Source organism: Gavialis gangeticus, unplaced genomic scaffold (genome assembly GCF_001723915.1).
Source record: "Gavialis gangeticus isolate Ggan-Ray unplaced genomic scaffold, GavGan_comp1, whole genome shotgun sequence".
Taxonomy (NCBI): domain Eukaryota; kingdom Metazoa; phylum Chordata; order Crocodylia; family Gavialidae; genus Gavialis; species Gavialis gangeticus.
The window spans coordinates 46,275,530-46,290,298 of NW_017729032.1; the positions used below are offsets into that span (position 1 = coordinate 46,275,530).

Consider the following 14,769-nt stretch of genomic DNA (forward strand, 5'->3'; position numbering starts at 1 on the left):
GGGGGGGCGGGGGGGAAGGTTGGGGGGTTGTTTTTTGGTTGCAGGGGTGGTATTCTCTGCTTGTTCTGAAGCATGGCCACAGCAGGTTTGGAAAGCCACTTGCTACTCAAGGTGTAAGTGATACCAGAACTACTGTGTGGTTATCTCTGTGTGGTTTTCCTTTGAGACTGAATTGGGCATCAGATCTGCTGATTATATGTGCTTTGGCCCTTTTGTGTAGAGGTCTTGCCTGTTATACTCTAGCCAGTTCCTTTTTCTCATATTCTGGTGTTGCTCTTCCAATCCTTGAATTTAGCAGTTTCAAGAGCTCTTGTTTTGTACCCAAGCATAAAAGCAAAGACAACTAAGAGTGCTAAGTCCCAAGTGTCTTTTAAAAGCACATGTAAAAACCTTGTTTACATAGTTGTAAAACTCTTGTCTGATTTGTTTAGGGAGAATATGTTCACTGTGTAGAAAAACAATAAGCAGAAATTCCTAAGTGTTTTCTCTTTGTTTTTATGCCACTCTTGTGCAATTGGCTTTTCCACATCTTGCAAATTAGGACAGCTTTTTAAAGGTGTGCAATACAGGTTGATATATTACAAAAGGCTACAAGGATGTGGTGAGATGCGAGAATGAGAGAGAAGAATCCCTACTCACAACAAACTTTTGGGATAGGTGTCAAGTCAATCTGATTTACAGTGGCTGCATCTACACAAGATGCTGACTGTGCAGTTGTTACTCCACAGTCGTTTAGTACTTGTATAAACAAAGTACTAAATGATTGCACGGTAGCCAGAGTTACCGTGCAGTTGTGCCAAGAGACAGCTCTTTTGTGATGCTGACTAATGCACAGTAGTGTCACATCATGCTTCCTGACATGTGACGCTACTGTGCTGTACTTGTGGCTTACTGTGCAGTCAGTGTCTCGTGTAGAGATGGCCAGTATAACTTATAGATGCAAACGAGAATGTTCTGATGTCATGTATTTTAGAGTTTCCGCATAACGTGAAGGGGCGAGGAGGGAGCACCTCGCACCTCACAAGTCTGGAAGATTGCCAGTGGCAGAGCAGTGGCAGTGTTAATTGTTGCGGCTTGCAGAAGGCATAAAAATTGCCATTTACTGGGTCAGAGCATTGGCCCATCTTGCCCAGTATCCTGTCACACAGGGGTCCCTCCTTGTTGCACTTGTTTTGAACCTTTGATCTTCACTCCTGTCTCTAATGTATTTTTTTATTTGTCCCAAGCAACCAGTGATAAATCCTTAGGGCCCCCCCCAAATCAAGGGGGGCATATAGCTCTATTTGGTGGGCTTTGGCCTATCAGAAGGCCTGTGTCACGGGGGCAGAGAGTGGACGATGAAAGGGAGAGTGAACAGGGTATGACAAGATTTTTTTTCCCCACTGTTCCTCTCTCATTGCAGCCTCCAGCATTTAAGGTCAAGGAAGTTCTAATTCAGAGGCTGTATCCATAACTCCCATGCTCAATAGCTACTGGCTTGAAGGGCTGCACCCTGAGCCTACACTGGATCTGGCACTCTACCACTCCTCTGGTTTTCAGGGCTGGAAGGTTGAGCACCACTGGGATAGGCAAATGTTTGGATAGTTTAGAAAGTGATGATCCTGCCTTGAGCATGGGGCTAGACTAGATGACTTCCTGAAGTCCCTTCCATTCCAACGTTTCTTGGAGTCTGTGGTTCTGCACGCAACCTAAGCCTGAAAAATGAACCTTTTGTCTGCCAGGTTACCAGTCTGACATATATCACAATAAGCTTTGTGGTAGGAATTGTTTTCCTTAGTGTACTGTCCAGTCCAAGAGAACACAGTGATAAAAAATGAAATACTAGTGACTGAATCTGAAGACCTTATTAGCCTATAAGTACATGTGAGGTATGCACCAGGATTTGGGGAAATGCCTGTTCACCCAAGCACCCCAAGTGATGACAAGGTCCAACGGTCACAAACTCCTGCAAGACCGTTTTAGGCTGGACATAAGGAAAAACTTCTTTACTGTATGAGCCCCCAGCACCTGGAACAGACTCCCCTCAGCAGTGGTGCAAGCACCTACTCTGGACACTTCTAAGAGACATTTGGATGCTTATCTTCCTGGGATTCTTTGACCCTTGCTGACTTCCTGTCCCTTGGGCAGGGGGCTGGGCCCAGTGATCTTACAAGGTCCCTTCCAGCCCTAATGTCTATGAAATCTATGAGAACATTGCTTGGTGAAAATTAGTCTGTGGTGAAATGGTTCAGTGATTGCTATATCTGAGGGCATGGCAAAATCCTGAATCTTAAGGAAAATAAACTTTCTTGGTGCTCTTTAAACCAGGACGTAACTGATTAATGTAATTTATTCTAACAGACTCTGTTTAGCAGCAAGATCCAACTTTTTCTATCACTAAAAAAAACAAGTAAAAAAGGTATCCTGGGTATAGAGAGCAAAGATTATGTACGTTGAAAAATCCTGATAAGACAAACTGAGAAAAGGAAGATGAGCTTAGCAGATAAAAATCTACAGAGGAACAAATTTGTTTGTTTTGTTTTTTTTAATAAATAGTCTAAAGGGAAATAGTAAAGCCTTACTGTAGGACCCTGAGGCCCCTGGCAGACATTACATTTAAGACATGATGAACCTGTTAATCTTGCTGTCAATGGTAACCCTGCCACACATTCAAGGAATTAATAGCATAACAAAACAGGAAACCAGCCACAAAAATATTCCACAAAATGTAATATTTTTGTGCCTGGCTTTCATTGCATCTTAAATTGAATCTGTGTCAGGGTAGCCCTGCCATGCAGCTTAATGGTAGTTGCATGGCAGGGCTTGGTGGCAACTGCTCCATGTTAGCAGGCGCATCAGTTAGGCCAAGATGTTGGGTTGTGGAGAGCTGTGAGGCTCCCTAATACCTAGCATAGTGCTTGACTGACTTGGCAGCTCCCATGGGAGCTAAAGAGCAAAGCAGTTGACATCCCAGCCACAGGGACTCTCGGATGGGGAACCTCCTCCTGATTGCAGGATCCTGACACGCTGGGACCTTAAAAAAGCTGGGTTGATCGCACGTTTTGCTGACATCCCAGGGCTTGATGCTTTGTGTCCCACAGCTGGGGTGGACAATCAGCTGACCCAGCTTTCAACTTGCTAGTGCAGGGGGAGCCCAAGATCCTAATGGTGCAGTTGGCATCCAATCCCTGATCCCAAAATTGTGCATCCTGCTGTGCAAATGTGGCATTAGGACTGACTGTCACAGGGGCAAGCAATTTATTTCAGGTGGAGGGTCGCTTACTGAGTTTTGGCAAGCTGCTAAGGGCCGCATGGTAGCCCTGCCCCTTGACAAGTGCCTCACCCTCTCGTTGCTATCTTGTGACTGGAAGTCCCACCCTCTAATCTCTGCCATGAGAAGTCCCTCCTCTTGCCCCTGGAAGTACTCCTTTCAGCAAGGGGTTGAAGTATATTCTAAAAATTAAACATCTACAATATTCATTAATTTGATTTCAAAAAAAATATTTGTCCTGATTTACATATGTTTGTGTAGTGTACTTAGAGGTTTTTATATATAATAACTTAAAATGAAGTCTTATTCTTGTATGTTGTAGGGGGGTGGTTATAGGTTTGTGGGTATGTGGAGTGAGGGGGAGGGTGAACCCCACACACCCCACCATACATATGCACCCACACACCCCCTTGTACTGCCATACACATAGACCCCTACACCCATACTCCCTCACACACACCAGCCACCCTCCCCCACCCCATACACAGCCTGCCATAAACCCCATACCTACCCACACTCCACATATCCACACACACATGCTCCCACACCCTCCACACCTATCCACCCTCTGCAGACACACCCACACCCTCCCTGAACATAACTGGCTTACACCCCAGAATAGTAAAGCAGTCCTCTGTAAGGAGCAAACTTGTTAAGCTTATACTAGATTGATGGTTTTCAGACTGGAGTATGCATATAGCTAGGATATGCATCAATCTTTGTGGGTACATGAGAGGAAGTACTAGAAAAGGGTGGGGGAAAATATACATTGAGGAAAGGGAAGAAAAAAGGAAAACATGAAGAGCTCTTAGGTTGTTGCAGTGATTGCAGCTGAGTTTTATAGTGACATATTTACTGTCTGTAACATAATCACAGCAATATATACCATGGTATGACAGACTTAGAAAGAGTGTATCCAAAATTCACACAAAATGTTTGAAAAGCACTGTACTTGACTAATCTATAGAAGAGTGGAGAGTGGCTTGTATCACCCATCTATTATTTTCCTGCTAATGGGAACAGTTACCTTATTGTAACCTATGACTAAAATGAACTGAACTAAAGTTATCTTGACTTAATAATAGCGCATCTAATTTGAAATGACATAAATTATAATTGATAACTTCCACATACTAATCTTGCTTGCAGAACAAGGACAGAGCTCTGATGTGAGAAATCCTTAAATAGTTTATTCTTAGCCTGGTCACTCTTGTTCTAGAACCTATATATCTAAACTGAAATCAAACAGTAATTTGGAGACGCAACAGGTCACAGTTGTATCAGTGAGTTTTTTCTGCTGCTGTTGCACTACAGCTGATGCAGTTTAACTACTAGTAGTAAAAAGGCAGAAGTGCTAGAGCAGCGGTTTCCAACTTTTTTTCATTTTGACAAACTAAGGGAACTAGTTAGTGAAGTCATCTGGAATGAGGAATTATGGGAAGTGTATGCAGAGAAGACCTAGAATTTCTTTAAAACTAGTGTTGACAGGTCCTATGCCATGCTCCTTCCAGCACAGTCAGTCTCTGCCACTTTTGAGAGCTCATTCAGTTCCTGTGAGGGCTGGTGTGCAGCACCATGGACAGATACAGATGCAGCCAAGACTTTGGTCATATTATCTCCAGTTCACCAGCGAGTCTGGTCTAGGCATGTCCACAGTGGGAGAGCCAGTGCAGGAGGTGTGCCTGACTATCCAGTTGTTGTTGGCATGATCATCCACTTGCCTCATCAACCTGCAAGAGGTCAGTGATAAGTTAAAGCTCTGACTTGGGCTTCACTTCAGGAGGGGCACCTATAGGGACTCCCTTCTCCTTTCTTGGGTGCATATCCCTTTTTAAGTTTGTCATATTGAGGTGTATACCTCCACAACTATGTTACAGACAACTTACAGCAGCCAGTCTCTGTACCATGTACACATGGAACTTCTGGCCATGTTTCTACCCTGTAGAAGTCTGATGTTGCCTCCACTTCTGGAGAAGTGCTGTAGAGTCTCCCCTTCGCCACTTGTAAAACCCAGTACCCGACTTTTAAGGGATCCAGACACAACTTCAACTACCTACAGGTTCCTGCTCAGTGCCCTTCCTCCAGCCTGACTTGTAGATAACACCAGAGATGTTGACATGATGGGAATAGCTCTTTTTTGCACAGGAGGAAGGCCTAGGAGATGGAGTCCTGTGCTGTTCTTTTGGTCTATAACCAGTTCCAGCTCCCTGGGGCAGTAGAATTTGGGGTGCCAGACAAACTTCCTGCAGCCATGGAGAGAGTGGGGAGCAAGAAACAAAAGCACCCTAAGATACTGAAGGACCAACGCACCATGATCCATGTAAATATGGTGCTCTGTGTAACTGGAAATGGGAACTGTACTTTTCAGTTTAATGTTCTAGAACAGCAACCTTGCTGTTTACTCTGAAAGTTGAACTAAAAATTTTAAATAAATGTGCTTAAGTTTCTTTAATGACTGGTGGCTTTTAATAGAAATGATGTAAAATATATGTTTTGTACAGCTGCTTGTCTTCATGCTTTTATTTCTTTTCTCCCCCACCTTATTAGGTAGAAATTAGGACTATGACAATAGTCCAAATGTCATAATACATTCAGTAGCCAATCCTCCATGTGAAGTGCTTGGTTAAACAAATGATTGGTTTTGGTACTTATCAGGTGAACCAACTTTTCTAAATTTCCAGGTGTTCTGTTTTATATCTTAATGTTCGAGTTTAATATATTTTTCTCTTTTCATGTCTAGGAAGGCAGTAGAAGAACTTCTTAAAGAGGCAAAACGGGGGAGAACTAGAGCTGAAACAATGGGAGCTATGGGTTGGTAAGTTATGATGCAAACAAAATACAAAGCCTATTTTACCTTTTAAATACTGGTATTGTTGGAAGGAAAAAACAGACACCAAACCCTGTGTAAACAAATTAAATGATAAAATTATATATAAAACGGTAAAGTTTTCAGTTCTAATGTTTGATTTAATAGCATCACATTAAAACATATTTTATTCATTAACTGGAGGTGCAAAATTTTTTCTTTAATATGTGTTTTCATAACTGAAATTAAAGTTCTGACTGAAGATTGCTCTACCCCAAGCACTGAACTGATGATATTCCCAGCTGGAGAATTGGTGTTGTTTGTTTTACACGCAGGTTTTTGTCAAAATGGACAATATATGAAATTTCAGTCAAGAAACTTGGATACATATGATATGTATCCTTGTGTATAAGGTAGCTTATTTGTGGATTTACAAAATGTATTCATTTTTTACTCTGGGGAGCATGCACAATTATTTAAAAAAAAAATCTTTGAACCACATTGACTGTATGGTGTAAACATGGAGGGATGTGCTGGCAAAACAGGCTCATGGTGTGTGTGATCATCCACATTCCCTAGTCCACCCCAGAGCCTATGCTTCAGGCATACTGCACTTTGGCTGCAAATATATGTCGCCTTTGTGCCACCATAAAAATATTTATAGTGTCACAAAGCAAAAGAAAGTCAACATCCATGCCTTTTGTTATTCCACAAATACCTAAATTTGTAGCCACCACACAATAATATAAATCTTTGCTCCTGTTTTGTGGTAGGTGTCAGTTTATTGTAAGGCAGGAGAGCACGGGCAGCCTGGAGCTTCCCATTCTCTCCGGCCACCCAGGCAGGTGCTCCAAGGGCTTCAGGAACCTGATCCTGCATGCCCCAGGAATTCCTCCACAGGAGAATTCCAGGGAAGTGAAGGATCAGGCCCCTAAAGCCCTGGGAGCACCCACCTGCATTTCCCTGTTTACAGAGGCATGCCCTAAATTGGAATTCTTAGGCACAACTATCCAAATGGGGAGACTTAGGGTTTGCAGAGAGATGCTCTGAGTGTTATCCCACAGGATCGGGCCCTTAAGCCATGGACCGGCAGGGCCTGGCCCTGCAGGACAACAGGGAATATCTATTTTGCCCAGTGAAGCAGATCAGCCATGCTGGGACACTCCTGGTTCAGCTGATGCACTTCATTTAGTGATGTATCTTTGAGCCTTAGAGACTTCAGTGTTCTTTAACAGTGTTTTAAAGTACTTTCCTAAAGTGTTTTAGAAAGGAAGAAAACATTTAAAAATTCTATTCCAGTGGAGTGTTTTGTAGTCAGCAGTGAAGTGCTCCATCCTGCACAAGATATGAATTTACTTTCTGATGCCACCTTACCAACATCAAACAAAACTTGCATTGACTTCATTACACTTATCTATCCTAAGGAAATGTTTTTAAAATTTCCCGCCTTCGAGAGAATTCTTCATGGCACCATTGTGCATTTGTACTTGCCACATATCTTGCTAAAAGCTTTTAGTAGCATTCCTGGAACTATTTCTATATTTTTCTTCAGTCTATCAGGCCATGTTGTTTAGATGCGAGTAAATGTAAAGGTTTGCCATTTACAGGCCATTGAGACCTGTTGGCAGCAGGGCTCCTCTGCATCTTTAACTTTGGCATGAGGAGGAGGGTGTATTCAACACCATGCTCCAGCCACCCTTACCCATGCGGAGCTCCTGGTACTCATTGGAGGCTGGGTGGGCTTCAGGGGTTGTGCTAAAAGTGGAAATGATGGGTGGAAGCTCACCACTCACCTGGTATCAAGCCCAGCTCCTTCCAGTCCATTGGTAGTTGCCCATTGCACCGAGCTACGCAGCTCCTCTAGTTATGAATACAGCTTGGTTATTCTGTTTTCCTCTGAAGCAAGGCAGGAAAAAAAATTAACTAGTGCACTTAATGCCTCTTTACAGCAAGCAAAAAGAGCTCTTTCTAAGCAAGAAAGTCACGACTTCAAAAATCTGGTGTTTTGGAATTTTCTAGTACTATAAGCCAATTATTGTGTAAGAATTATTTCTCCTGATAGTATAAAGCAGGGATGTCAAAAATATGAGCCAAGGGGTGGATCTGCCCTGAGGAGCCATTTTACCCAGCCCACGGGCCTCCTGGAGGGTTTGGAAATTCAAGGGCAGGGTGAGTGGGGATGGTACCTGCCACTGAATTTCCAGGTACAGAGCCCCATTGGGAATATGTGTTGTCAGTGGAAGGGTGAGCAACAACTGTGTTAACCCCTGTACTGCCACTGTTTGCTCTGTCACTAGGTCTGGATCTGGCCTATGAAGAGACCCATAATCTGAGTCCAGGCTGCAAAGAACACAGGGTGTTGGTCGAGTTTGACACCTCTCATATAAATCTTCCAACCTTAATTTTTTAAGTTTATGAGGTTATGGGACGCTTTTTAATAGTCACTGTTCAAGACTGAAGACTGACTTTAAACTCCCGGTGCTGTTTTGGGGGGGTGTGAGAAGTTCTTGTTTTGAGGGAGATGATAAAACTATTTGAAGCAGGAGTTTGGAGTATTGAAAAGGACTTTGCACTTGTCCGTCTCACCAGCAGTTTAATAAAGCTGGGCTTGGGCTCCATAAACCAGTGATTCTCAACCTTTTTTGTACCAGGACCCATTTGTAAACATCAATGGTTAGTCCTGACCCAGTGCCCCTCACTTCCAACCTACTGCCCCCCTCCCCAAGGCCCCAGCTTCCCAGTGTGTGGGGCAGGAGGGATGTGTGTGGCATGTGTGAGGCATGGGTGGCCCCAAGCAGCCCCCTGCAAGCTGGAACTCTGACAGCCTGCAGAGAAAAAGCCATGGTTTCCCACATGTTTTTCCTTTAAAGGAGAATCCATTTTTAAAGTTTGATCCATTTTTGAGGTTTGTTTGTGGCCCTTTCATATATTCTTGTGACCCACGGGTTGAGAAACGCTGCCATAGACCAAAAAGCCACATTGAAGCACATGAGCTATATAGAAGCTGGGTGAACCGGGTCAAACTGATACGATTCCTCTTCTGGGCATGCACTGCACTCAGCATGGGTGCACACCAAGCTGAAAGTAAAGCACTGTTTGTTTGTTTTTTGTTTTTCCCCATGTCTGTAAGCACCCAAGAAGGCTGGTTAAACTTGTACAACTCTCTCAACTGTTGGGTCAGGACAGAAGCATGGATTACTGAGAGCAAATACGTACAATGCTGTATTATGTGTTTGAACATATTTTATGTCCACAACATATTTGTCAACATGTTCCCTAACTGAGGGCTTTTGAAATGAAAGCACTATCTCATTGGAAAACAGATACTCCCATCTTTTCAGTCACTTAGCATTAAATGTGTAAATCTTGCTGTCTTCATTTATGGAACCACTGTTTAGGGGTTTTATACTCTTTTCTATTTCATCTGAATGCAGGCTGCTTAAATGACTGGAATTGACCTGCAGAGGGATGCAAAAATAATTATTTTTCTAAGGGTAGTGTAAGAGTGATCTTGTAGTCATGGTGATCCAGAAATTATGCAAGAGGCAAGGGTTTCTTAGGGTGAGAACCTTACTGGACCAACTGTGGTCACAGTCGTCTAATAAAAGATCTCGACCTGAAGAAATTATCCCCCTTGTATTATTCCTAGACCATCACAGCTACAACATCACTCTTATACTACTAGACCATAACATGAAAGATACTAGAATCCATTGCTTACAGTGGAAAATTCACAACCTAAAAGAGACAGTTGATCCTGTAAAAGATATCACCCTAAGAGATTCTTGCCCCTCATAATTTTCTAAGAAAATTTTAAAATTCTAAAGTTTGCTATTCTGAGAACCCACATTAAAATAAACATGGTAGTCTGGCAGGATAGAGATGCATCCTTCTACAGTAACAAAATTCCTCTGAGGCTCAATACATGAGTAACTGTCCATAGCTCTTGCAAATCCAGTCAGTGTGTCACCACATACTATCATCTGCTCTAGATCTGTGGCAGTTATTTTTTCAGCTGAAAGTTTAGATTGTCCTCCCAAGCAAATTGGTAGAGCAAGGAACCCAAATTAATTTAAGACAGAACTAGCTAAGTTTTTGGAAGGGATGTTTTACTAGGACAGGTAGTTTTAGCTTAAGAGTCATGTGTTCCAGTGCTCAAGTTGGGGTACAAAGACAGCTCTTTTTCTATGGAAGGTGTCTGGTAGTCCTGTGACTTACAGGCTATGCTTACAGTTGGAACCAGGAAATATTTTTTCCCCTTGGGAGTGCTGTTAGCTGCTGGTTTTTATTTCCTGTTTCTTTGAGGTATTGGAACATAGAGACACAAGGTTGAGTGGTTTTCAGTGGGTACAGTTATGTTCTTGCTAGCATTTAGAGAACACGTAGGTTCTTGGCTAGAAGATCTTGCTCATTTGGTCAGGGTTACACTGATCACCAAATTTAGGGTTAGAAAGAAATTTTTCTCTAGGTCAAGCTGGCACAGACTGCAGGGTTTTTTTACCTTTTGACAGCGTGAAGTATGGACCTTTTCCTAGGATCCCCTGAGTATATATTAACCTGCATAAGAGCAGGGGTGCTGGACCTAATGCTCTTGTGAGGTCCCTTCCAGTCCCTAACTTCTGTGGATTTATGAACCCCTTCCCTGTTTTTGCACTGGCAGGACATGGGTAGTGCTCTCTTCTTCCTTGCTTTTACGTATGGCATGTTAGGGTATTCTTGATATGTCACGGACTGTGCCTTGTCATTGTAAAAGGTAGTTAACCATGTTAGTCTGAAGTCAGGTGGAAGGCAGGATAGAGATGCATCTTATAGATGTACTGAATTGGAGGTGCACAAGCTTTCATGAATAAGAGCTCATTGTCATTATGAGTGAGGGTTTGAAATGGTGATTTGAGAGATTCCTAGAATTAATGATTGACTGCGAACACAGGGAACTGGACTCTGTAGTCCAGGAGGAAGCTTCCTGCCCCATGTTTCTTTTATGCTCTAAAGCTATAAAATAATTTGAATAGCAGCCATGATGGTCCAGGGAATATGCAAGAAGCAAGTTTTGTTTGGGCCAGTAAAAGATATTGCTAAAAAACTGTGCTGCTTAAATTATTTTGGCAGCCTTTATTGGGCTGCAGCTTGATACCTGTTTAGCAATACTGTGTAAATTCCTTTAGGATAAATGAATAATGAACCAAAACTAGTGGAGGGTGCCAAACGAGCAGTGTAATTACATGGTTAAAATTCACCTACTAAGCTGGGGGTTAATGGTCAAAATTTTGCAGAAGTAGCTGATTTAGCTTTTACATTTGTGCAGAAGACACTGCCTCCAGCACCATTTGGTCTCTGGCATTACCTTGTGTCATTCATTGACTGAGTACTTGGAGGGTAGTGTTCCACCTACTGAATCAACACTTCTGCCTTTTAGAGAAATTCCTTGAAAGTTGACCACCTACACATGAACCCAATGCAAACAAATAAAAATGTCAGTGCACTCACAAGAGTAAACAATCTCCAGAAGTTATTTCCTCTCTAAACAGAAAAAAATTACTAAATTAGATTCTAAACAAGTCTTGGATTTATTTTGTTAATAGATAACACAGGTAGGGAATAAAGATTTGTTGAGATTTTATTCCTAGTGGGAAAAATTAAATGAGTATAAAATATTTGGTTACCAGAAAGAACTGATTATGTGCTAGAGTATGATATAGATTGCTACATAAAAAGCAGGAGAGGGGAAAACCCAGGAAAACAAGAATGAGGGAAGTGAAAAAACGGGATGAGTCTCTTCTTGATTTAAAATAAATCTTATAGGCTGGGAATAAAAAATTTAAATGCGAGTTGGAAAATGCCTTTCTGTGATATTATTATAAGTACTTGGTGTTCCTGAAGCAAAATGCTTATTTAATGAGCTGAACATTTTAAAAAATAAAGGACAACACCAACTACAGTGAAACAAGATCATGCAGCCTTTTATCAACAGAAATGGAATGTTTATAACTATTCAAGAATCAGCTATTTAGAAATTTGTCAGTGCGTAAATTATTAAAATGATCTATGCAGTTGTAGAGGACTCCAACATGGGCCACTCCAAATCTGCTTTTCCCCCTACTAAAATAACACAGCTGTTTTGTTTCTAATCTTGAGACTAAGACAAAAAGAGAATGGGAACATCTGAATGTCTTTTTCTGTACTCAGAGTTTACACTAGGTGGCATGCAAGGAAAGCCAAAATCATAAACTTGTGTCCCTCTTAAAATAGTTTGGGTTTTCCTTTTACACTGTTATGTAAGTGCCAGGGTATTTCATCGTCTTACACTTACATTTCAATTTTTTTCTCAGGTTGAAATGCCCTCTTGCTGCTACAAACAAAAGATTTCTCATTAATACTATTAAGAACACATTACCCTCCCAAAAAGAACCAGACCAAGAATGTGAGCATAAGGAAGTTGATAAAGAACCTGAGCCAAGCAAAAGCAGGAAGGAAGAAAAACCAAAGAAACATATAACTCATCCCTACAAACCCAGCTTTCAGGCTAGAAGAAGAGGCAGCTATTCTCCTTCCAGCCACCGACGCACGCACCGGCACACAAAGGAGAAGTATGAAAAGCGATCGAGCAAACGATAAGAAAGGTGAATCCATTCTGTTACAAGCTAAAAATATCATTAATCTTTGGGCTGTGAAGATGTGGCAGTCCTCAAAAAGAAGACATTGTTCAACATAGATTTCCTAACTGGCAGTTGCTTTTGTGAGATATAACCTGAGAGTAGTTTTATAAGACTCTCTTTGGGGATCTTTAAGAGAAAGTAAAGAACAACATTTGACTAGTGTAAAACAATCCCCTCCCCCTTTTTTTTTTCTTGAACTGTTCTGAATGGATTGCACAAGTTGATAAGATTCACTGCTTTGTATGATTCTTTTAAACAGCTTACGGAGATTAATTTAAGCAAATACCTATATACATGTAAAGTTGACAAAATTATTTGGTTGCTTAACTCAATAAAGAAACATGGTTTATTTATGTTCATTTGGTAGGATAGAGCAGATCTAAAGAAGGAAAAGTTGGAACACTCAATCACCCCCAAATGCAGTTTCTGTAGTTTGAGAGATCTTGGTATCCCTAATGAGGGAACTTATGCCTTCTTTTGACACTTTATTAAGAACAAGCTTAAAATAGGCAGCAGTGACTTTACAATCCACAAGAAAATGACCTGGAATATAGAATTTATTCTTGTGTTCCTGTTCATTCCATAGACTGATCAGAGATAACAACAAACATTAGTACTAATAAGCCATAAATGCAATAATTGTTTCTACCTGTGCTTCCCCTGTCAGAGGAAGTAGCTCGCATAAAATAATATCACGGTGCTTTGAAAACAAACCTCAGCAGTTAAAATTACCGTGCATCTATCCAGTGGTATGACTTTTACAAGTAGATAAATAATACAGGAAATACAGAAGAAATATTCAAAAAATGTTGTTTTTCATCCACTTTCAAAGCCTGTGTGACAGTTTTGTAGTGGTACAATTTCTAACACTTGTGATGTTGAGTATCAATAAATAGTTACACCAGCCTACTGTATGTTCAGACAGTGTTATGATGACCTATTTTGTGAAAAGCATTGGGGATTTTAATAGTCTCGGACATAAATATTTGAACATATGGTTTCGCTTTTTAAGTTTTCAAGTGTGTTGCGAATAAATCTGAAATGTCTTAAATGAAAATGTTTCATGGAATTTCTTGAAGCTTTGTGAGAATTAGCATTTTCATTTTGGGCAGGGAATTCATAGTATCCTGCACCATTGAAGGACAAGTGGTTCTGAGATATGTTCAGAGGTGTTTCAAGAAGAAAAACAAGTTCAGGAAAAAATAAATACTATTTATCCTGTCTCTTCCCTAAGTGAAGCTTGGGGTGAGGGGGATGAGAAGAGAGAACGTGGTGAGCAATGGCAGAAAAGGATGTTAGCTTTAGTAGCTAAACTCCTAGAAAAGGGGGACCATATGTTATGATGGGGAAATTAGATTAAACTGTGGTTCTGCACTTCAGACAGTCACTTCTGTCTGTCTTCTTTAGCCTGGAAGATCTTGAAGAAACTCTCTCTCATTCTATGTTTGTAGGATGCCTAGAAGAATGAGGCCCAACTCTGGTTAGGTCTCCTAAATGCTACAGAAATACAAACAATAAAATGTCCCCTTGCTCTAGGAGGCAGCACAACTCACCTCATGGAATATTGTCCCAGGCATCAGTTCCTTTGTGCATATTTGTTTTATCTGTTTGCTGTGGATTTGAGTAACACTACAGCTAGCGGTCTCCAAGGAACAGAAATATCAGAACAGCCAAGCCACTTTTTCCACTGTCTCCATATACAATAATTTCTTCAATGCTGGTGAGACCCATAAAGATGATAGTAAATATATTTTTGTACTTCCTTTTAGAAGGGAAATCTGAGCACTTCACAAATCCTGATTTTACTACCTGACCTCTGTGCTGTGATGATTTCAGCCACCTCTGATGATGGCTTCCTCTTGGTTGGATGCTGGTGGCTGTTGGATGGAACATAGCAGCAATATCCAGCATTCTAAAACTCAGAACATCACGATTAACTAGTGGTTCTTACAGGGAATTCTTAATCAATAGAGGTATTAGGTTGCTAGTTGTTATCTGAAACAACATGCCACGTTATCTTGTCCATAGGATATGTTTTTTCTCCTGAAAAGAATTTA

At 41.2% G+C, this 14,769-nt stretch overlaps 1 protein-coding gene across 2 annotated transcripts in view; it reads left to right on the forward strand.

Annotated features, from left to right (window-relative positions):
* POLR1D (RNA polymerase I subunit D) overlaps positions 1 to 13,769 on the forward strand; it is a 20,382-nt gene extending 6,613 nt beyond the window's left edge. Inside the window, exons 2-3 of one of the 2 annotated variants that reach the window (XM_019525292.1) lie at positions 5,991 to 6,065; positions 12,386 to 13,769. In XM_019525292.1, coding sequence (XP_019380837.1) covers positions 5,991 to 6,065; positions 12,386 to 12,671 — 361 coding nt within the window. In that variant the 3' untranslated portion in view covers positions 12,672 to 13,769. The remainder of the gene's footprint in view (positions 1 to 5,990; positions 6,066 to 12,385) is intronic. The other variant, XM_019525294.1, reaches the window with a different exon arrangement.
* The last annotated feature ends 1,000 nt before the right edge of the window (positions 13,770 to 14,769 follow it).